Here is a 23,716-nt window from a genome sequence, read left to right as displayed (position 1 = left end):
AACCGTGCCCACCGATGAGAAAACGGCTGATAGGCTGGTTGATCAAGGCAGGTTTCGCGAGTAAAGAATTGTGGTGGGCCAGTCTTTGCTCTCTCTCGCATTCGTTTACAGGCGCTTTAAGTTTGTTCAACAGGCGCACTCTTCGATCTTTCCTTAAGTCAAACCATCTTTCGCACTCTCATCTGCATTAATCATCGATGAAATTCGCGGGATTTGACTACTGACTCAGTTTAGTTCCAGCTGTCGACACGTTCAGGTCACTTGTGTGCTTAAGATCAATACGGTTTAACGGAACAATGTGACAAATTGAAAAAGTTTAAGGATGAATACAATCATAATTAGGATTAAGTGCGGCTCAAAGTATTGTCCGGCAGAGTGTTAGATGAGTGCCAGGAAAGCAAGTGGAAAACGTAGCAAATGGAAACACCACCGAGTATAGCGGAACAATGCAAGATGATCAGTTTACACGTGAAACGATCACGGCCAGTGATAACAGCGAATCATCCCCCGAGGCAGAAGAAGAAAGTGATAACCCTCTTATCTTTGTACCTACGAATCCGCTGGAGTGGACCGGTGAGCACATCTGCTCCTGGGTTCAGTGGGTTTCGAAAAAGTTCAACGTATTCCCCAGCCTGGAACCGGCTAGATTTCCCTGCAACGGTGTCGATCTGGCAAAGTTTACCAAAGCGGATTTTTGGGTTTGCGCCGGCAGTAAAGCCGGCGGTGATACGCTGTCGAAACACTTTGCTCATTTGCTGCAAAGCGGAACCGGAATCGAGGACAAGCTGCTAGGAAACAATATTGATCCAGGTAATCAAACTGGCTTCCCCTCTATGTGTGCATGTGTATAGCAAATCTTGCAGCCGAAATCTTGATAAATGGCCCTCTTTCTCTCCTTCCACACATTAGTCTTCCTGCACCGGCTAAGATGTGTATAGAGAAAGTGGCTCCTGGTGTCGAGCGGAAATTAGGATAGGAAGAGAAGTGATTATGGTCCAGTTTCCAGCATCTTTACTGATAATCCTTTCGACTCTGTTACTACACACCTTCAGTTAACATGCAGAGGGGATGCAATAAAATAAACGTTTTCTGATTGCAATCGGAAAATGGATTCAATTAAGGGTAATAATAGCTTCCGTAGTGATTCCTTCTTCTGACATGTTTCATTTAACCTCCAGTTGATATACGATAGTTACAAATAAATTAACTCCATATTCAAGAGCTTTTATCAGGATGTTTATTCTTATTTCACCAAACTTACAGGTCTGAACTGAGCAAAAAAAAAAGTTTGATAGGGTTATGTTATACTATCAGTTGCTTCTATTGAAACTTGACTCGAGTAAATGATAGTATGAAAAAGAGATTATTTTCTTCGAGTTATTTTCACAATCAATAACAGTTGCCCTGGCCTGGCGGTCGAGGCAATAATACGCTGGTCTTATAAGCCCCTTGTCGTATGTTGGGTAGAGCCTCAGCCACGAAGAATCTTTGGAACATGGTCAGTGGTGGAGCAATTGTCCTGTATACTAAAAATCGGCTGCGAAGTCTGTCGAAATAGAAAGTCGTGTCAAAGCTTTGTTTTGTTTTGTCAACAATTGTCAGTTGATTTGTGCTACATTTTAGTCTGTTTCCTAATAAATTATTCACTTTCCGACTGAGGGGAAAAATTTGGGTAAAAACCAATTTTTCTTCCACTTCCAGAAAAAATGGATTAAAACCAGGGCGCAGTCCCAATAACTAGTTATAGCATGAGCGTTGTGACTTCGTTTCATCAGAATCTTAGAACTTGATCAGACACACAAATCGTGCCTCTGTTTTTTGGATCTAGCTGGCTTAGTACGGCTCTATGTTAGTGTCGGATTCTGATGAGATGAAGTTGAAACGCAACTTCCTTAAATGATTTGATCATTGCTACATTGAAGCCGAACGAAGAAATCAATAAGTAGGATAGAGGACTAATTTTGGCCCTCCTATTAGGGAGAGTGACGCACTATTCCATTAATTAATCGATGAAATGCGTCTCAATTGGCATCAGAATCCTTTTTTTGTTTCTAAAAACCAACATAATAACAAAAATGTCTCAGGATGGTGAAATACGTCTGTTTGAGCGCAACGAAAACTCGAATGGAATGCTCCAATTGTCGCATAGTAACATTATTATTACTAGAAAAGAGCATTCTAGAACTTCTATTGGCTGACTGTTATTAGCTTCCTGGGTTTCGGGCAATAAAAAATTAATATGCGGAATGCTAGATCCAGTTTCTTTTCGTATGAATAAGAGTTACAAATGTTTTTCTCAAGTTCTCGGGAAATGCCGAATGCTAGAGCCAGTTTTTTTCATATGAATAAGAGTCACAAAGTGCCATACAATAGTAAGATTACCGTGGATTCGTTTATCCACCGAACAAAATTCAAATATTGGATGAAGGTACTAATAGTAGTGAGAACTTAATCAGTGGCGTGAATAGTATTATAGACAATGGTCGTAGGTCTGGAGGCAATCCCCTCTCAGGCTCTTTACGAAAACAAGCTTTTCTCAAACTTGTGATTTTGCACCGAAGCCTCTTTGTCCTTAATTGTTAGTATTGAACTTCTAGAATAGTCTCGCGCAGTCTCGGTGGCTAAACTGACTTATTTTTGTTTCAAACAGCCTCGCGTGTATTTGTTGTCACACATACAGATCGATGGTTCTCCGAACCCGCATTTTTTCGTGCATAATGATTGCATAAATAAACCTCAACATATCATATCATTCCTTTATTTTTGCTTTGCATTATTTAAGCTTGGAACATCTTGAACAATACGAGAACCAGTATTGTTCAACATGTTACCCACTGCAGAAAACTTCGAAGTTTGCTGAACATGAACTGTGAAATGGTGGAAAATTGTTGGAAAAAAGTTGTTTTCTTCTGCTCCTCGATTTTTGCTGAACACAAATGCTTGAATTTTCAATGACGGAAGCGAAAGGTTCTTGATGGAGCAAATCCCATACTTCAGCAGAGCTTCGCAATTAACCTTCCGGCAGTCGCGCTAGTGCACTGAGTGCACGCTGCTCTGAAAATCTAGCGAAATCGTCTTAGGACACCACCAGCTGCTCATTCAGTGGGCCATAAGCGCGACTTCCGGAGGGTTAAGTCCTATGTTGGGAAGTACACCATCAATCTCTACTCCCAAGACGGGTATGTAGATAAGATACTTCTTCATAAAAGCTCTTGGCGAACTGTTGAGTGTAAAGTTCCCAGAAACCCCCCGTTTCGTGGTGCGGCAAGTCAGCCCACATTTGAATTTACCCTAAAATGGGTTATGGTGAGAGAGAGAGAGAGAGAGTGTAGACGAGGAAATGACCAAAACAAAGTGAAGTGTCAGAGTGATGAAATAGAAAATATACGGCGAATGAAGAAAAGTTTTAAGGCGTAAAGATAAAAAATATAATTTGGAGAATTATAGGAAGTGAAGCAGAGAAGATCGTGGTGTAGAGTATAGATCGGACAGGTAGATTTGTTTGATTAATTGAAGGCAGAATTGATAAACGTTGAATTTACAGATTGGATTAATTGAGGTGAGGGAAAAGTTTCTGTTAGCGGTCCGTGGTATTTCGGATACTAAATTGTAAGTAGCATAAGATAGGAAGAGCAATTGGAAATGAAATAAAAATTTGTGTTTCAGCTTCGAGCAGATAATACCGCAACTAGCGAGCTGTACTGCTAAACGAACTCCGAACAATTACCGCCAACACGAACAATCATATACGCCGGCTCAATATCGCTCACATATGTTCATTTGGTCGAACCGTGGCGATATCGATCGCGGAAAACTCGGACTCAAAGTGTTACGCCGGCCCTGTGGGAGATCATGTTTATAGCCGTCATTTTGTAGTTTTCCATCAATTTTTTCATGAGATGTTTAGATAGATGTTTGTATCTAAATATATGCAAATGGCGGGAGGGGCTTCCGGATAGAAGGGTCGCCTAAATAGTACGCGTCACACTTCTGTGGTTTCGAAGTGTCCGCATAAATCCTTTTAGCTGAATCGACTAGTGGACGAATTTAATACATAAAAATAAATTAATAATTATGTAAAATTCAATACATAATGTTGTGGTGGTTATTTCTTTCTCTGATTCTTCTTCAGCACTAAACAAGAAATATAAAAGTAATAAGGAATATTTGTTTAACGATATAAACTCTTTTCAATGGGATTCTTGATTAAGGGGTTACATACCTTTTAGTGATAAAAATGTCAAGAAAGTTTGAATTTACGTAAAGGAATAAAGCAATGATTCCATTACATCAAACTTATAATATTTTGGTAGTACATTTTTCAGTAAAATAAACAAGCATAAGTTTATAAAAATAAATTGATAATTGGCGGAGTTATGGCTTTCTCCCCGAAACCCTTTTTTACATTTTTTATAAAAGAAATGTATAGAATTCGCTCAAACTTTCAAGAATTTTTCCGAGGCCCGGAGGGCCGAGTCTTATATACCAATCGACTCAGCTCGACGATTTGGGACAATGTCTGTGTGTGTGTCTGTGTGTGTGTATGTAACGGACAAATTCTCATTCGTGTTTCTCAGCAATGGCTGAACCGATCTTATCCAAACCAATTTTAAATGAAAGAACTAAAAAACAGTATGAACGCTATTAATTTGTTTTTGATTCTGATGTTTAGTTTCCAAGATATGTATGTTTGAATGTGTAAAAATGGCGTTTTTTGCAGTTTTTTTAAATTATCTAGATTAACAATTTATATGTTTTTAGATAGCTTTAACGAATATCTTTCGAACAAGCTATAGATTGTTGAAATCGGACTATTATCAAAAGAGATATTTAACATTAAATGCGGACGAAAGATTTTTATCATTTCCCATTGCCAGAAATATGACCAAAAACATGTAATCTATTATTAACGCCAAAACGGCTTATTTTAGGTCAATAGTATCTTCGAAGAATTTAATGGAGGTAATATGCCCTTTCTTTTAGTATTGTGCTTTTGCTGATTAATCCCCCTATGAGTGAGATATTTTCACAAATTTTCTTGGCAGTGATTATATCGAAATGATGTCTTCAGCAAATTTGTAAGTTATTTGCAAAAGTAAGAGCTACAAATTTGCTGAAGACATCATTTCGATATAATCACTGCCAAGAAAATTTGTGAAAATATCTCACTCATAGGGGGATTAATCAGCAAAAGCACAATACTAAAAGAAAGGGCATATTACCTCCATTAAATTCTTCGAAGATACTATTGACCTAAAATAAGCCGTTTTGGCGTTAATAATAGATTACATGTTTTTGGTCATATTTCTGGCAATGGGAAATGATAAAAATCTTTCGTCCGACTTTAAATATCTATTTTGAATACTTTAAAAGTTATGGCTTGCTGTTTGTTGATTACTCTTTGTCGCCTATTTATTGTTCAATATAGTAATAATCCATTGAAATAAGTTAAACATTATTTCGATAAAACGAATTTTGTATTTCATTTTACTATCTACAACCGCTAAAAATAATCACCGAACACTTCCAAGTTGTCTGGAAGAAACTTGATAACTTATCAGTACAAAAATGTTCATTTGTGCGAACCTTCTGACTGCAATTTTTCTAACTTATAACCATCGGATCGATCTGAAACATATCGGAAAATGAAAAGCGAAATAAATAACTCCATGCAACGGCGTAGCCAAGAGAAGGTTTTGGGGTTTAACACCATACAACCCCCCCCCCCCCCACCACACCCAAAAAAAATTGGATTGAAGTTGAAAATTTATTGATGCTGACTGATTTGATTCAATATTACAATAACAATTATCTGATCCGTACATTGATAACCTGTTGTTGTAAACATCATGAGGACTTTTGATAAATTGTCGGATTGGGGTTCTGATATGTAACTGATCTATTGGTCTTGATTATTTCACAGTTGTCTTATAGCATCAATTCAATATTCCTGAAATTCCAATAGAAAATTCCAGAGTTCTGTAATCAATCATAACCCTCAGATTTTTTTTTTCAAATTGAGCTCGCTTTTGTAGAGATGTACTGTAATAAGGGTCTTTATTTAATAGAAAGCGAAGTCAAAATTGATTTGATGTCTATGAAACATAGAACTGTTCACCAAAAAAATGCATAATTTTCAACATTTGCTAAAAATGTTTTTGCCTTTCACAGATTCTTTTTCACTCTAAAATTCGTCAATCTAATCCCGACCGGGAGGGCCGAGTGTCATATGCCAATCGACTCAGTTCGTCGAGATCGGAAAATATCTGTGTGTGTATGTATGTGTGTATGTGAAAAAATGGTACCTCTGTTAATCAGAGATGGCTGGATCGATTTGCACAAAGTTAGTCTCAAATGAAAGGTACAACCTTCCCATCGGCTGCAATTGATTTTTTTATTGATTGGACTTCCGGTTCCGGAGTTACGAGTTGAAGAGGCAATCACACAGCAAATTCCCATATAAACTGAAATGAAAAAATTTCAAGATCAAATTTGTATTTTTGACGCCAGATGACTATAATGCATGCAACATTGAGATTTGATGTAAACTCGAAAAAAATAATGTTTGACAAAAATTAATTTTTTTGGGCTTTGGTACATTTTTGCCTTTCTCATATAGAAAGGTTATGCAATCACTCTAAAAATCGTCAATCATAGCGGCACGGAGGAAGTATGCAGTGAGGGGTTGCTACTTTAAAATTAAAACTAATTTAAAATTTCTTAACAAGTTGAAAATTTTCGGCAGGACCTGGATTCCGGATCTTTCTCCATGATCCGCCACTGGTTTCAAGCGATGTTTCAGTATTCAGTGCAAATCTTACTGAACATGTAATATTCATTTCCACCATTGTATTGAACATAACCAGCCATGGAATCGTAGTCTGGACAAATGAGACAAGCACAATTGCACCACTAGGTGGATTAAAACAGGTTTTTTTTTTGGGAAAGCGTCGAGTTGAGACGAAAACGTAATATGATTAATAACGAGGATAACACTTTCCGAATGTAGAGAGAAATTTATGAAAAATGACGATTTCCATTCGACTCTAGCAGGTCCTGATCGATTTTGATGAGAATTTGATTTTTGTTGTATGACCAATAATACGTATAGGTCAAATGTTCAAAAACAGTAATTTAAGGTCAAGATAGCATCATTTTGAAACCGCCAATTTCAGAGGTTTAGTATCTTCGATGAGTTTTACAAGCGTTAAACAGCGTATCATTTGATAAAATAATTTGACGGTATATCGTCCAAGAAGTATTTAGTGTGAATTTTCTCAGGTTAATATTCATGACTACAATAAAGTCTTAACAAATTCGCTAAAGACACGAACTCTATTACTATTTTCTGAAAAAAATAATTCTGCATAATTTTAAAACTTCAAAACTTACGGTTTCGGAATTATGCCGTTTGGACAGTAAGATCGATTTTCACCAAACCGAATTTCTGGCTACGCCGCTGACTTCAAGTAAGTAGAAACACGGTCGTTCTACACTCGTTCACAAGAAACTTCTTCGAATACTGAATATCTAAGATATTGAAAGATGGAAATATGCAAAAATAAAAAGTTCATCATGATCAGAAATAGTTATCAGACTACATCAAGGGACGGGAGGAATATTTTAACAGCTTCAGTTTATTATAAAGAAAAAATGCCCGATTTAGTCAATGTCCCCATTTTGTCACCTAAAATATCAATTAATTGGTATACTTAAGGGTTTATATGTTGCAGATAGAGAAAATACTGAAAATTTCAGCTTTTTTCCTACACAATATTACGAAAGCTTATTAAACAATTGTTCCTAATAAGTTTGTGAAAATTATAAACTATTTGAAATTTTTTAATAGTTTTATTTTTTATTTAACCGTGATTTTTTTAATAAATAGTGACCATCGATTCACAACGTAGTATATTTTTCATGGCTTGCGGTGAGCACGATCTCTCGAATTGCTGAACTGAAAATTATGGAATAGAAGTTCATTTTTAGTATTCTTCTTCAAAGTAAAGTTTGTACTACGCACGCATGCACTTCAGAAGTAGCGTGATATCAGGAGCTGTTATTTCATTTCTTAGCTCTCAATCGCGATTGCAATTTGAGTAAACGCTATTGAGAGTATAAACTTCAAATCGATTCAAAAGATTTCGATTTTTTTTGGCTCAGCACAATATACAACGCCTTTAGGAAAATTCAGTTTTCCCACTACAATGCATTGATTGAGGAATTTAAATATTTTATTGACAGACATTAGCAATAATTCGTATGTATGTCTAATTTATGGGCCATTTTTTCGTTTTCCCATTGATTTGGTTTGAGATTACTAGCACTGATGTTGTCCTATGCTGATTTGAGCGATTCTCTGAGTCCTGCCACTATCCCATGTAGAATGTGTTATCAAAAACATCGCGAAGCATCAAGTTCTGAATATTCTCAGTCGATATAATATCCGAAGAGAGTGATATGAGTTATAAGAAATGTTTCATCACACTGTTAGGTGGATTAAAAGCGTTTTTTCTATACACGGTGCTGCGGTTTAAAGAAGAAGCAGTAAATTTGTGTGCAGTGCTGCCGAATAGACAACTGAATTGGGTTCAATGAGTTGTAGAGAGTCGATGGGGGAATATCGAAATGGCTGGTTCTGAGCAGTTGTTAACAGTTCAACAATTGATGTTCGTTTCAATGCTGAAAACCAAGATGGCGCACACCAAACTAAAAACCGCTACCTTGTCTTGCATGAAACCGAGATATAGAGATATATTTGATTCGGCAAAGTTGTCCAGAGCATATAAATTGATGTTAATGTCAAAATGTTTAAATTGAAATTAAAGAAAACAATGAAATCAGCAAAGTCATTGAAATAATAAAAACAATAACATCCATTAAATTAATGAAATCAATAACTCCACATTCATTAAAAGAGGCCTGGGTTATTTATAGTCGTATCAATGAGATCTAATCCACGTCTGGTTGCGCTGGTTAGGCGATTCTCGAATAATCTCGAGCACACACTCGCATTATGTATACATATATCCTTATTATTACTGCTACGGCGTATCGTATTGATACATATATCCTTGCACAGAGGCAATTGCGTGTATGTATGTGTTATTCACATATTGTAAGCAACTCAGACGCAATTGGGGGACACTCACTGTTAAACGTTTTGGTCCTTATTAATTGAGTGCTGATAAAACATATTTCCTGAGCGTTTTTTCAAAACATCATATCTGCAATGAGTTACTCTCTTTGTTTACTTTCTCTTTCGATTTTTACGGCGTCACTATAGCACTTTTCACTTATTTTACAGTACAGATCGAAAGGCGGTGGTTTTAACTAGCATATTATGCGAAGAGTTGAGGGATAAATGTTAAAGAGACCCAATTATTAACAGAAGAGAAAGTAAACAAAGAGAGTAACTCATTGCAGATATGACGATTTGAAAAAACGCTCAAGATTTCTGTTATTATTGCTGTTACTGTACATCGTTTTGACACATTATGGACGTCCTCTAGAAGGTTTGATCGCGAATATTCGACTTTAGAGAAAACTACCACTCAACTATTCAATTACTAGAAAACTTAATTCATTGAGAACAGTAATCAAATAACGAATAGAAAGAACACTTTCATTTAATAGGCCGCCGTTGGAAACTAAGTTTCTTAGGATCGATTAAACGTAATGGTGAACAGCTGATTTAAAAGTTAAGTTAGTGTGAAGAAATCGACTCTTAATGGAATAAATATTTCCGGCGATGCCAGTTGATGTTACATACATACATTTACTGCAGAACAATCAAATTAAAAAAAATGTTGCGCAAACAGTCGAATGAAAAAAAAATTATTCACATTGTCACCAGTCACGAAATTGTCTGTCTCAATACAACAAAACATGTAAACGACCATCATTAATGTGGTTATTGGTCCATACTGTAACCATGCTAGTTGTTAAATCATCATGAATAGGTAATCATTTTTAATATAATTCCGCCATTTTGAATTTCTAATTTACGACGCAATTCAAGTTTCGTTTCTTTGGAATTATATTCCTATTTAAATATGCATGCTTTTAAATGCTAAATCGTCGTGAAAATAACACCATATTGGGATGCAAATTTTTAATCTCTAGACAACTTTTTGATATCAAAAATGCCCTTGTTTCATGATTTTTTACCATTAAAAGGTTATTGAATACCAGTAGTATAGCTCGCCACATCAGATGTCAAATGACGGCAGGCATCAATTTGCGATCTTTTGATATATTTCTTGTATTAAAAATGTCCATGTCGCGTAATTCTAGATGTCAGAATATCTTGAATATACCTCATCTTAAATTTTGTATCTGCTATCTTAGATATAAAAATAACGGAGATCATTAAATTTCTTTTTGCTTTCGATTTTTGGGCAGTTTCACATACCAAACATACCCATTAGAGTGACAGGAAAAAAGTTACCCCTATCGGCACACCCCTGAGTCGATTTCTAGTCCCATCAGGAGTACTTGTTCCAAATTTGAAGCAAATCGGACAAGTCTAGCTATCGGACCAACGTGCCTGAAGTTTGTATGAGATTTTTCGACAATTTACATGGAAAAAAGCCACTAGCTCACATTTTCGCCGCTAGGTGTCACGTTTGGCATCGTATTATCACTGTAAGTGAAAATAAGAAAGATAATTTAATTGTCTACAACTTTGTCGAAGACTGCTAGTGTATCCGGCTTTGTTAAAAGAAGTTATTAAACTTTTAGCGAAGTGATGTCTGAGTCAGTTTTCCATAGGGCCTAGCAGTGCATGGTTGTGCATCAGTACTCAATTCGCACGAACTATACATTTTTGTGAAAGAACCGTTAGATTTAGCTCAATAGTACGTTCAGAAGAATTGTAGTAAATAATAAGAGTCATGTTTTGGTTAGAACATTTTAATGCCACATTGTACCGCATAGAGGGCGCCAACACTAACTTTTCAACGAAGAGAGATAGAAATTAGATGTCTTCCACAAAGTTGTAGAACAGGCATTTTTCAATAATTCTCCCAAACATCTTGATATTCTATCTCTCTTCTATGAAAAGTTAGAGCTGGCGCCCTCTATGCGGTCACAGTTGGAACTAAAATTTTCCACCCAAAACATAACTCGTATTATGTGGTATAATTCTTCTGAACATCCTATTGAGCTAAATCTAACGGTTATTTCACAAAAATGTATAGTTCGTGGGAATCGAGTACTGATGCACAACCATGCACTGCTAGGCCCCATGAAAAACTGACTCAGACATCACTTCGTTAAAATTTTAATAACTTCTTTTAACAAAGCCGGATTGACTAGCAGTCTTCGACAAAGTTGTAGACAATTAAATTATCTACCTTATTTTTACTTACAGTGATAATACGATGCATACAGTGTCACCTAGCGGCAAAAATGCGAGTTAGTGGGTTTTCTCCATGTCAATTGTCCAAAAATCTCATACAAACTTCAGGCATGTTGGTCCGGTAGCTAGACTTGTCTGATTTGCTTCAAATTTTGTGCAAGAGCTCCTGGTGGGACTAGGAATCGACTCAGGGGTGGGCCGATTGAGTTTTCAAAAATTCATTATTTTTCTGGGCAGTCTAATACCCATATTGCAAACTTCCTGATGATAAATCATTATGAAAATGTTGCAATATTGAGTTAAGGAACGCCATTTATGACCACGAACATAATTTATTTGAACAGAAAGATGTCTGAAGACAGTTTTTCAATTACCGAAAAAATACCTTATATTATACCCAAAAGAAATTTGTTTAGAATTCCTAATAAAATACTAGCAGCACTAGCATAGCCGATAAACATCAACCCGAATACACAACCGCAACACAACCGAAGTTTAGTTTCGTTATTTTCGTGTTTCCCTCCCATACTCGTGCACCGGTAAACGAAAATCAAAACCAAACCGCGGTGCTGTGTAAGCGAAACTCGGTTTAGTTTTAGTGTCTCGTTGAAACACAACCAGCGGTAAAACCACACACAATGTAAAGGAAATACAAACACGTGGGGAGATTTGGTTTACCGTACCGGTACTCAACCGGTATTTTCCCACCTCTGCTGGGAACCCTCGAACACTGCTCGTCATCGAACGAACACTCAAAGTGTTCACTCGGCGATGACAGTTGGTGCAAGTGACATCAGGCTGAAGTAAAAGGAACTTTAGAAACTTTCGAACATGTCAGGTTAGGATTTAGTCTATCATCTAATGATTTATTAGAAAGATACTTGGGAGCTCTCACCCAAAACATCAATGAGTCTGTGAATAGTGAAATCTGTTCCTTAGCGCCAAAACACATGCACAAATTCTGGCAGGCAGGTGGTCAATGTTGTGACTTATTTGGCAGTCAATATCTTCAACCAAGGATTTTCATCGATCTTACAAGCCATGGAGGCGATGGGAATTACCTTGGGGACTGACGCTGAAAGATGTGCTACTCGACTCGACAGTGAACGTATAACTCGTTCTGAATGCAAAGTAAGTGTTGCGGCAAAACAGGCCCGAATTCGACAGAGAGAGCAAAATGTGCAAAACCAAGATCATTTTCGTGATGAAGAAGGTGAGCTCTGCGAACCCGGTATAGTAGATTATCTAGTAAGTTACTACTATCGAGTTATACACTGTCCTTTATCTTTCAACACGTTTTCCCGAAAGTAGTTTTTTTTAGCGGCAAAGTAAGACTCTTCATAGAAGTACTGGTCCGATTTCAATAAATTTTTCTCCAATTGTTCAGAAAATATACCGCTATGTTTCGTTGAGAGGGATTTGCAAAATGTCAATTTGTTCCAATTTTATAGCCCCTTGGGGCGGGAAGTTGGTTTCAATTGTTGCGATTCGTTCAGGTAGTTAAAGTTTTACCCTGTGGATCACCATCGTACCGGGGCCTTCATCCGGCCAGTTTCGCCGACGCCCGCGAGGGGATCTCGCCCGTCGGCATCGTCAGCATCGCGACGCACATCAACAGAAGCAGCAAAAGTACGGTACGTTGAGTGATAGCAGTAGTGCACACGCCACATTAGAACATAAATTGTAAATAACACCCCACACCCACACAGTACAAATACCCACAAATAAAAAGTGTATAATAAAAGTGAAAGTTCGAGATTTTTTTTCTTTATCCGCGTAGCCCTTGATTACCCGGTAGCTAGCCGACCCTGTAATACAAGCAAGAGTCGCTTTTACCGTATAGCCTCTGTTGTATCGTTAAGTCACAAATGTATTCCCAAAAGAGTGCTTAATTTTAGGCCTCGCGAGTAGAAGACCCCCTTAATAGACGCAAACGTTATATTGGCACATTAAATCCTCTTCTTTTAAAACCCACACATATCAAACAAGTGAGTGCCACTTATTGACACCCGTCAGCTTGCAGGGTCTCGTATCATAATAAAAATATGAATGATCCCTGAACAATGAACCTTTGTCTAGCTACTTCACGAAAGCAAACAATAACGTTCCCTTGCTCATGTCGATTTCCTGGTGGTTCACTCGCAGCAACAACCCTCTTGACAGCCTTTAAGCAGGTTTTTACAAGGAATTATGCTAATTTAAACAATAAAGTCAGTATACCTAAGCCCTGCCAGTTGACATTTATATCAATTTCTATCTGCCCCCTGCATCACTTGGGGCAGAAACCACCATTTCACCGCATGGGGTCCATGCAGGGACGACGAGGAATCAACCGAAACCACCGAAAAGATTGCTACAGCATGCCAAATCTTTTCTGCTCTTCTGGTGGGTATCGCCACCCACCCCGAGCCAGGAAACGGAAGCAGGAAGGAAGCGTTTATAAATTGAGCAGGGTGAGATTTCCTTTTGCTGTTTCCTCAGCAGCGGTGTTTTGAGAAGAGTGGTTTATGTGAAAAAATGTGGTATGCATACTTATTTGAAGGGTGTTAAAATACTGCATTTCCTTGTTTTTGTTCCGTGAACTACAGTTCTTTTATATTAGACTTGTGTTTTTTTTGCTATTAGAACATTTCCGTCGAAATATCTTCACTGAGGCTCACCGAGACCGAGCGGTTCTGGATGAATGACATCCGTTTTAAATCCCTTTGAATAAATTACCAATAACAGCAAACCGCAGGAGTCTGCAGTTATTGAAAATTTATAAATTTGTTTCTAAAGGACATCCGCAAAAGTCTAGCAGCATCAGGGTCAGTGTTTTTCGTGGGTAAATTAAATCAAACGCTCAATTTAACTAGTGATTATATGAATCCACTATGACATCACTTATAAAAGAAAGCAGCAACGAATTCACCCCTCTCTCGAGGCGGCCAACCTCAGCATGAAAGCGAAAATCCGGAAAACTTTTCTCCTTGCGTTAAATCCACCCAGTGCCATTGTGCTACGTAGAACTGTTGACACAGGAATTAAGTGTGGCTCATGCGCTTCCGTAACAAACAAACAAACTAACCGAAAAGAAACGGGCACCTGCAAAATCAGATAAAGGCGGTAGGGTGGAAAACCTTCACAAACAGTTCAAGATTCCCCGGCATGAAGCGGTCAGCTAGTCACGCGGCGGCAGTTGACGGAACAACTTCCTTCTTTTCGATCCGGATCCCACCTGTCGGTCGTCGCGCTGGGATTTTCTTCGGTTCGCGGAAATGAGCGCGAGTGTTGATTCGATGAGCCTCGGGCTCGGAACGGCTGCTATGTGGAGATTTTCCGAGGATCTACATGTCGCGTCACGACGCTTTGCCTCCGTGCGGGTTTATCCCGGCAATCACTACAATCATCATCATCACCATCATGCTCATCCGCATCCACATCGGACGGCTTTACCGCTGCTGTATGGAGGTACATATATTTAACGGAAGTGATTTGAATAAAAAAACGTTTTCTCAAGTGACTCACGCATCGCGATCGTGGAATGCTAGACGGATAAAAAACGAGGCTTGTGGTTATGATTACCAATGCGATATTACTATTATTTGAAAGCTCAAATCGGCGACCAGCTTAAGATTTTAACTTCGTCGGGGTGGCAAATGCCAAAAGTAACGCAGTGCCGCAGTCGCTTCACGGCGCCAAATGTTTGTCACACTGAGAGATATTCCGAGAACGATTGGTTTGGATGGTGTATAAATTAAAGTGTTATATGACGTGGTTTCTGAGAAATTCTGTAGCCGCTTCTTTTCACATTGTCCATCGGCATGTTATGCAGAACCTTCAGCAGCTGTATTGACCTTTTATGGCAACGAGCGGGAATGGCTCATCATTCGCTTGCGTTTTACTTGGAGCGAATTCAAATTGAATCATTACCGGATTTTTTTGTGCAAACCGTATCGTGAGAATTCTAGACAAAATTCGATATAATTCTCGGAATACAAGTTATTGTTTTGATATAATTAAGTTTGTGTTAGATTCGTGTTAATTTTTTTATGCCAGTGGTGGATCCAGGGGGAGGGTCCTGGAGGTCCGGCCCCCCTCAGATTTTGTTTCTACTCTTTGAGAAATTTTAAATTAGATACAACTTTATACTAGTTACAAACTCGAAATCATTCCAAACCAAATTTGATCAACAAAACAAAGATGCATTAAATAGGGTTATTACTTATTTCGAATTGTACAATGTTCATTTTACAATCGAAATTTCAGAGCCCTCTCGAAATTGTTTTCTTGATCCATCCCTGTTTCATACATATGTATCAGCTGATTTCACAAAAGTTTTAATAACTTTAAATTGATTTACGAAATCAGTTCGAATTTTCGCTATTTCTTAAAAAAATAATATTAACATCATAAACAAATTCAAGCCCATGTGAACGCAGCTTACGATTGACGATCAAAATTCTTATAGGTAAATTCCTTGTCTTTTGCACTTACGGGTTACCAAACCCTCATTGATTTTAACTTCCTCGTTGATGGTGCTGGAATACTGTATGTTGCGTTTGCAGTTGCCATTACGGCCTAAATAACTGCAACAACTTTGGCAACCGCTTATTGGTCAGATAATTGTTTTGAACACTCTGTGTTGGATTGGTTTGCCGTAGATGAGTGGGCTAACGGTTGTGATGCGTTTTTCTTATCATTTTCCACATAAGGTGTTCCATGGTGTGTCTGATTACAGTACTTGCATATAGAAATCTGCCCTTCGTGACTACATAAAGTAGTTTGGTTAGTGTTGGTTCCGTTATGTTTGGATTGTATAGTCAAACAGTAGGGAATTGGTCTTTCGACCCACTTCCTCAACACAAGAACACTGTTAAGTATACCCAGGAAGAAATTTCTCCAAGTATCAGGTGTAACAGATTCTACTACTCCGAATTGCGACGTGTATTTTGATATTGGTTCACGGGGGGTACGCGGCTATAAGTCATGTAACCTTACCTCAACATTATCATTTTCCATACATATGGGAATCTTAATTTCCAAGCTACCACTTTCTATCACATGTTTTGGGTTGTTCTGCAAACCAAATCTTTCTGCTTGGCTTAAAATGTTTAACAATATCAATATTGTATCGCATAGGTGATGATACCGCTCCATTTCCACCTTTATAAAACATTTCAACTTACGAAGACTTGGTCGCATGGAAAAAAATTTGAATTCAACGAATGCGAAGTTGGTTCGGAGTAGCACTTTTTCGTCACTTTATTCATGAAGGCAAGAATAAATGCAATGTTTACTTTGTTCTTGAGACAATGCACCCTAGATCAAGAAGCTGCCAGTTTTCGTTCACTTTGCTCGTTTGTAGCTATCATTCGGGTAGAAGTATTACAGATGGTCGGGTTTCGGGGTCTGTAAATTTAAACTTCTCAGGTTCGGGTCTGGTTCCGGGTTTTCAAATTTGAATGTCATGGGTGGGTTGGGTCCAGCTTTTGAAATTTTCAACTTTCGGGTTCGGGTTTTTCGAATATGGAATTTTCGGATTTGGGTCTAGTTTGGGTTTTAAACAGATTACACCCAACCATTTCTTGACGCTGTTTACGTCTATACACAACACCCAGTCTCTTTTGACATTGAAAATGTCTTACTGCACTATCCGGGGCAGGGTGTCGTTCTAAAATCTAAAATCAAACGATGTCACGTTTTTGCGTCACTATTTTGAACGTTAATAACTTTGTTATTTATGGACGGATTTCCGTCTGGTTATCACCAAACAATTCGGAATTAACTGAAATTATGATTTATTGCTATAATGTTTTTGTATTTCAATAGCACAATATTGAAAAACAAGCACAAATGAATAGATCTCGGAAAACGTCAAAACCCATACATCAGTCAATCTATCCCCGGCAGAGCCGTCAATAGGGAGCGCTTTAGTGACTCAAACGAACCTGAAAAGTTATAAATAAATGTGCCGCCTAGCTGTTTGAATTAGTTGTTGCTCTTTTGCCAGACAAGTAACACGTTTCGTTGCATCAAATAACTCAATTGATGTTTGACAACCCGGTTGTCAACGACTACTCGACAAAATGAATACTTTGTCCGACCATATCCGTGAAAAGAGTAAACGTGCGATATTTCGATTATTGTATCGATTAACCTTCAGGCAGTCACGCTAGTGCACTGAGTGCACGCTGCTCTGAAAATCTAGCGAAATCGTAAAATCGTAATCGTATAAGGGCACCAGCGGCTGCTCATTCAGTGGGCCATAAGCGCGACTTTCAGAGGGTTGTGGCCATGATCGAAAGGAAATGTGAAGAATCCATTGCCTTCTGCTGGTAGGACTTGGGCTTTCCACCCAAGTTTGCCGCATGGTCGTTGATAGAACATAACTCATCATCATGGTTTACCGCCGATGCCGCGAATTATATTGCACACTACATTTTCAATGTCACCGTGGTCGTGTCCTGTACACAATCCTTTAATTTTTGTAGTAATTAACTTTACTTCGTGATACGAATGACTGGCACATATAACCGTACTAAATTTTAACATCGCTAGAATTCGTCATATTTTTTGGTGCTCATATATTGTATTTTTTATTCATATATAAAAGTGTTTTCTCTTTAGATTCGAAAAACTGCCCGAAATAATATCCAACAAAAACTGTTTCGCATCTAAAATCTCTTTGCGATTTATTTTCCATGATAATCAATAAAATTTGGCGACAAATATTGGTTGAAGGGAGTAGAAATCTACGGGAAGTAGAGACAATACAAAACTATTTATTGATCCGCACCTGATTGGTGGTTTTGACAGTCACAAGCATTCTAAAAGTTTTCAAAAGTGTTGCGAGTGCTCTGAATAACAGTACTTTTTGATACATATTGAGTTACAATTGCACATTAGAGTGGGTCGTGGATGCATGGGAAATTTTTTTGAGTTTCTTTTATGGTCCCAAATGCCTGTGTAAAATTTGGTAGCGGTTAGTTACTTCTCGGGTTCGCGTATTGTGTTCAAAGTTTGTATGGGATTTTATATGGGGAAATCAATTATTTTGCATTTACGTTAATAAAGATCGCTATTTCACTCAACACGAAAAACCGGCTTTATAAAACTATAGTTCAAACCTTGAATAACAACTTTATCGAAGACAGTAATTAGTTACGAGTTTTCAATAAATAGTTATAATGATTACAAAACTTATGATTCAATCAAAATACAGAAATTTATTATTTTTTCCAACCCTGCCAGTGCACCTCCGACATCAGCATTTAGAACTTAAATAAATGAGATGCTCTTTTCATTTTCTGACTACGTCTATGTTATTCAGCAATTCATTCTGAACATTCCATTCAAAAGTACCAAGTCTTTGCGATGACTATATTCTCATTTAATTAAGTTTGAAGTATCGGTGTCGGTGGTGTACTGGCAGTGTTAGAAGAAATAATGAATTTCTGCATTTCGATTGAACCATAAGTTTTAAATTCGTTATAACTATTTTTTGAAAACTCGTAGCTTGTTACCGTCTTCGACAAAGTTGTTAACCAAGGTTTGTTATATAGTTATATAAAGCTGGTTTTTCATATTGAGTGAAATAGTGATCTTAATTAACGTAAACGCAAAACTATTGATTTCCCCATATAAAAATCCCATACAAACTTTGAACGCATGCGCAAACCCGGGAAACAACCGACCGGTCCCATTTTTTGCACATGTATTTGAGACCACAAAAGTAACTCAAAAATTGCTGTGCTGAAAAATGTTATATGTCGTGACACTCTATTGTACATTAAGATTAAACTATGTATAATTTTTACAGAAACATGAATTAAAATGATAATTAAATTTAAATGCAGCACCCACTTCCTCACCACAAGAACACTGTTAAGTATACCCAGGAAGAAATTTCTCCAAGTATCAGGTGTAACAAATTGAGCAACATTTGAAAAAGGCACATCGCCTTATTTATTTTTCAAAAGCGGATAATCCAAGCAGTTTTATCCGAAAAATTTATTTTCTAGAGACTGTCTTTGTTTCGTCAGACTCAAACTAAAAACATAGTAGATTCCATTTTGAATAAATAAATTGATGTTTTATTGCAACTTTTAATTGAAAATCCTGCTAGTTCTTTTCAATATTAAAAGAAAGATGGTTTAAAGAGAAAAAAGTTGAGTTTTTGGTATATGTTTGATAACTTTTGGGGTAGATTCCATTCATCAGAACGTGTACATTAGACTGGTTCAATTTTTGACTTTTAGCTCCACCAGGCTCTACTGATTCCTTTTATGGCTCTTAGTACATGTGCAAATTTTGGTACCGATCGGTTGCGTCTACGGACCCTCCAAAAATTTCAAAGTTTATATGGATTTTAGCGTGGAAAATCGGTTAAAATTGAAAATAAATTCTTAAAAAATCACAACATCAATCGATTCATGAGAACACTATATATTTCTAAAGGTGTTCTTCTACTGCACACATTTGCGGAACATTGTTAGTTTGTGAAAATTCGTTGAGAAAATTTATTAACTAAAGAAGCAGCAAGACTTCAAAACAAGTGGATTTTATTATTAATCATAGCAACCCTGTTTGAATAGCTCCATCGTTATACAAATCTCGACAAACATATGATTACGGCTTAAAAGCCAACTGTCAAGAAGGTTCACTTTGAATAAAAATTCCGGATAAACGGTCACTCGCCAGTCACAGATGTTGGTAGTAAACAAAAGACAAAAGTTTTCTCTTGCATTTAGTACTGTGAACTGTGTTCTGGCAGTAACGGTTTGTCCGGAATTTCCCTTTAAAGAGAATTTTGACAGTTGGCTTTTAAGCCGTAATCATATGTGTGTCGAGAAATGTAAACTAGGCTTACCATTCACCGCTACCGTATGGCAGATACAGCTATTCAAACAGGGTTGCTATGATTAATAATAAAATCCGCTTGTTTTGAAGTCTTGCTGCTTCTTTAGTTAATAACTTTTCTCAGCGAATTTTCACAAACTAACAATGTTCCACGAATGTATACAGTAGAAGAATAGCTTTAGAAATATATAGTGTTCTCATGAATTGATTCATGAGGTGATTTTTTAAGAATTTATTTTCAATTTTAACCGATTTTCCATACTAATTTCCATATAAACTTTGAATTTTTTGGAGGGTCCGTAGACGCAACCGATCGGTACCAAATCTTGCACAATTACTAAGGGCCATAAAAGGAATCAGTAGAGCCTAGTGGAGCTAAAAGTCAAAAATTGAACCAGTCTAGTGTACATGTAGGGTTTCGCTTGCACTCAAACCGCATTTTATTTCCAAAAGATACACAAACAGAATTATGGCAGTGGGCTCCTAGGTTATGTGAAATAGGTTCCTTTTGAAACCAAAGTGGTTGGAGTACACGAAAAGCCTTGCCATGTCCATAGGTATACATTTCGAAGAAAAGAAGTTCTCCAATTTTTCCAAAAAGTCAACAAACTTGAATCTAAATCTCATAGAATTATGAATAAAATCATTGTTATACTAATTTTGAAACGGTCAATCAGGATATCTTATCGAGTTTGTTTAAATATAAAGGTTTAAATTTAAGCCAAATGTATTTTAAAGATGTGGATGGAAAAGGAGGTTGATTCAAAATCATATCATCCATCGTCCAGGACAAGGAAGGAAATGAAAAAGAGGAACCGAATACATTTTTGGCAAAAAATACGGTTCCTTTTAACTGCATTACCCAGCATCATTGAAAATAGTACCAATAATTTCATACATTTCTTTTCTATATCTTTTTGGTCATAAGATATCATTGGAGCGCAAGAACCGGTGGAATCTAGAATTATGTTTTTTCCCGCTTTAAGGTGGGACTTTGTCAGCACTTAAAATTTTCAGTATACACTGTTGAATTCTAGCAAACCATTTTTCACAAATGAACATATTTTTTGAAATCGGCTTATTAGCCAGGCTCCGTGCAAATATAAAACTTCGATAGCATTTTAATAACTTTCTCATACAGTTTTAGATCGATTTATAATTTTCAACATAGTTGTGAACAATGAAATTGCCCATCAGATTCTCACTTTTAGTAATATTTGGATGCGTCTATAGCAATACCGACTGGCAAAAAAGTGAAACAGTTTCTTTGCAAGTTTTCAAACGAAAAAAATTTAACATAAAAAGTTGTTCTGGAGCCAAGTTTGTTTTCGTGGCACAAAAAATATTCCGGTTTCTGCAACAATAAAACCAGCATGTTGTGATAAATGAGACTATGAATTGAAAAGTATTTAAGAGGAAGCGCCCTAAAAAACGAACTTTATCCTTCATTAAGTTACACTGTTTGGTATTGGCCAGATCAATCCAGCTGCGCAAGAACAGCAACGAAGTGCTGCAATGGAGCCAGTTCATCCCAAAAGAGCTGAATCCGCCAAATTGTTACCAGTTCCGTACAATATAAAGCGAAAACTGAAGATGGAAGAATTATTAAAGAGCGACATTGGTTGGACGAAGTATTGGTGGATTCAGCTAGTCAAGACTGTGACTAATGTACGCCGGCTGACGATCGCAACGAAAAAGTGGTAGAATTTTTTTACATCTGTGATAGATTCGTTTTAGTTTTTTTTGTCATTATTTTTATTTGACTCTACTCAATGCGTTAGCTTTACTGAGCCGTAGGTCTTTTGTTTATTTACAGCATTTATGCAAAAAAAAACAATCGCAAAATATGACTGTTTGAATCTTGTGCGCGCTGCTCACTGTTGCGAATGAAGATCCATTTGCTGCGTCATCTACTGCAGCCTGGCGATCTACTGGTCTGTCTTCTCTACCGCTATTGGAGATATCCATGTCGTTAGCTGGTGCTTATGGTTGTTTCTGCCTGATTCTTGCTCTTGCGTGTTACAATCGTGAGTCTTCTGCATTAGCTTCTTCGTGGGCTGCATTGGCTGTTGGTTTTGAGATACTGGGCACAGACGTGATCATTGGCTGAGTAGGTACTTGTGGCTCACCAGAAGATGTCGATGGCTGAACGTTGGTTTTTGTGGCAGTTAGTAAGTTTTTTGCCAGTCACCTTTTTGCTGAACTGGCCGGATTTTTCTAAATGCTTCTAAAATAATGCCATCAAGTTTGCTTGTGCTTGTAGTCACATAAGGAAGTCATAGGTTTCGTCGGCCTCATTCACACCACACGAACTCCGTTGGAAGTACCTCAGAAGTCGTTTCTTTAAGAATCATTCATAACGAATATGCTTTCTCCGTATTATGACAGTTGGTTTGAAATGACATGTTCGGTGGTACACGGTGCAAGGTCGTGCAACCGAACTTCGACCGAAACATAGTCCATTGATTCTAGCGAGGTAATGTTCGTCGAATTGTAGCATGTTGTTCTGCCTAATAAAGCTATCTGCCTCATCTAACTTCCGAACTTATCTGTTCATTTATAGGAGCCCCTAGTAGTCTAAAGACAGCCTCGCGAGTACACGTTTTTTGCTCCCAGTTGCTTCAAAGCAAGCAGGACTAAAAACTTGATTATTTTTACTCCGGTTTGCTAACCGAATAAGAAAATAGCAGGACAGACAACAGGAACGATTGTCTCTCTGTTAGCTCCGAAGTAATTCCAGTTTCTCCTGGTGAGCCCGTAGCCGAGTTTTTATTTCGGAAGGTGACTAAAAATAAAATGCATAAATAAAATGCGCAAAAGAATTAATTCTAATAATCTTCACTTAAAACTGAACGCAGTTTTTGATGCCATAATGGCGCATGATGTTATAATTTACAAAAACCCAGTAAAATCAAATCTTCTAAAAATATAATACCAGAAATACGAAAGGCTGTAAGATATCGTAGACATTTTCAGTTTGAATGTGATTTCTTTTTCTTTATTTGCACCGAGAGTTCCAACTATAGATATTCAATGATTTAAAGAATCGAAAATTCCCAAATATTCCTGATCTGACAGGGGAGTTTTGACTGCAGCGAAACAGTTCACACTATATTTTGTTCTGATCTGGCGTTCCTAATGACAACTTCTAATTTAACTAAGATATAATTCTGCATGCGAATGGAAAGAAACAACAACAGTGGTGTTTAAATACAGTTTTCACATCTTTTTCCATAAAATTGATATTGTTTATATCACCGAACTTAAGAATTGTAAATATAACAGATAAATTTTTTGTCGTTCTAAAAATTTCAAAATCTCTGAAGCAATGGGCAAAGGCTGGTAATTTTAAATTAAATTTGCGCCACAGTGTGTACACTGAAACCTCTATTTACGAACTCATTTTTTACGTAATATTCGATTTACGTAACTTTTTTTACGAACTAAATTCGAAATAACGAACTCTTTTTCGAAAGTTTGAGTTCGTACATTACAGCATGACGTTATATACTC

The 23,716-nt window shown here is 37.2% G+C and overlaps 1 protein-coding gene across 1 annotated transcript in view; it reads left to right on the top strand.

The window, feature by feature from the left end:
- Positions 1 to 249: 249 nt before the first annotated feature.
- LOC131678787 (DNA-binding protein D-ETS-6-like) overlaps positions 250 to 23,716 on the top strand; it is a 54,610-nt gene continuing 31,143 nt past the window's right edge. The window contains exon 1 of the mRNA XM_058959086.1: positions 250 to 810. Within this exon, the coding sequence (XP_058815069.1) occupies positions 447 to 810 (364 nt within the window). The 5' untranslated portion in view covers positions 250 to 446. The remainder of the gene's footprint in view (positions 811 to 23,716) is intronic.

Source organism: Topomyia yanbarensis, chromosome 2 (genome assembly GCF_030247195.1).
Source record: "Topomyia yanbarensis strain Yona2022 chromosome 2, ASM3024719v1, whole genome shotgun sequence".
Lineage (NCBI taxonomy): Eukaryota > Metazoa > Arthropoda > Insecta > Diptera > Culicidae > Topomyia > Topomyia yanbarensis.
This window is presented reverse-complemented; position numbering and strand designations above follow the sequence as displayed.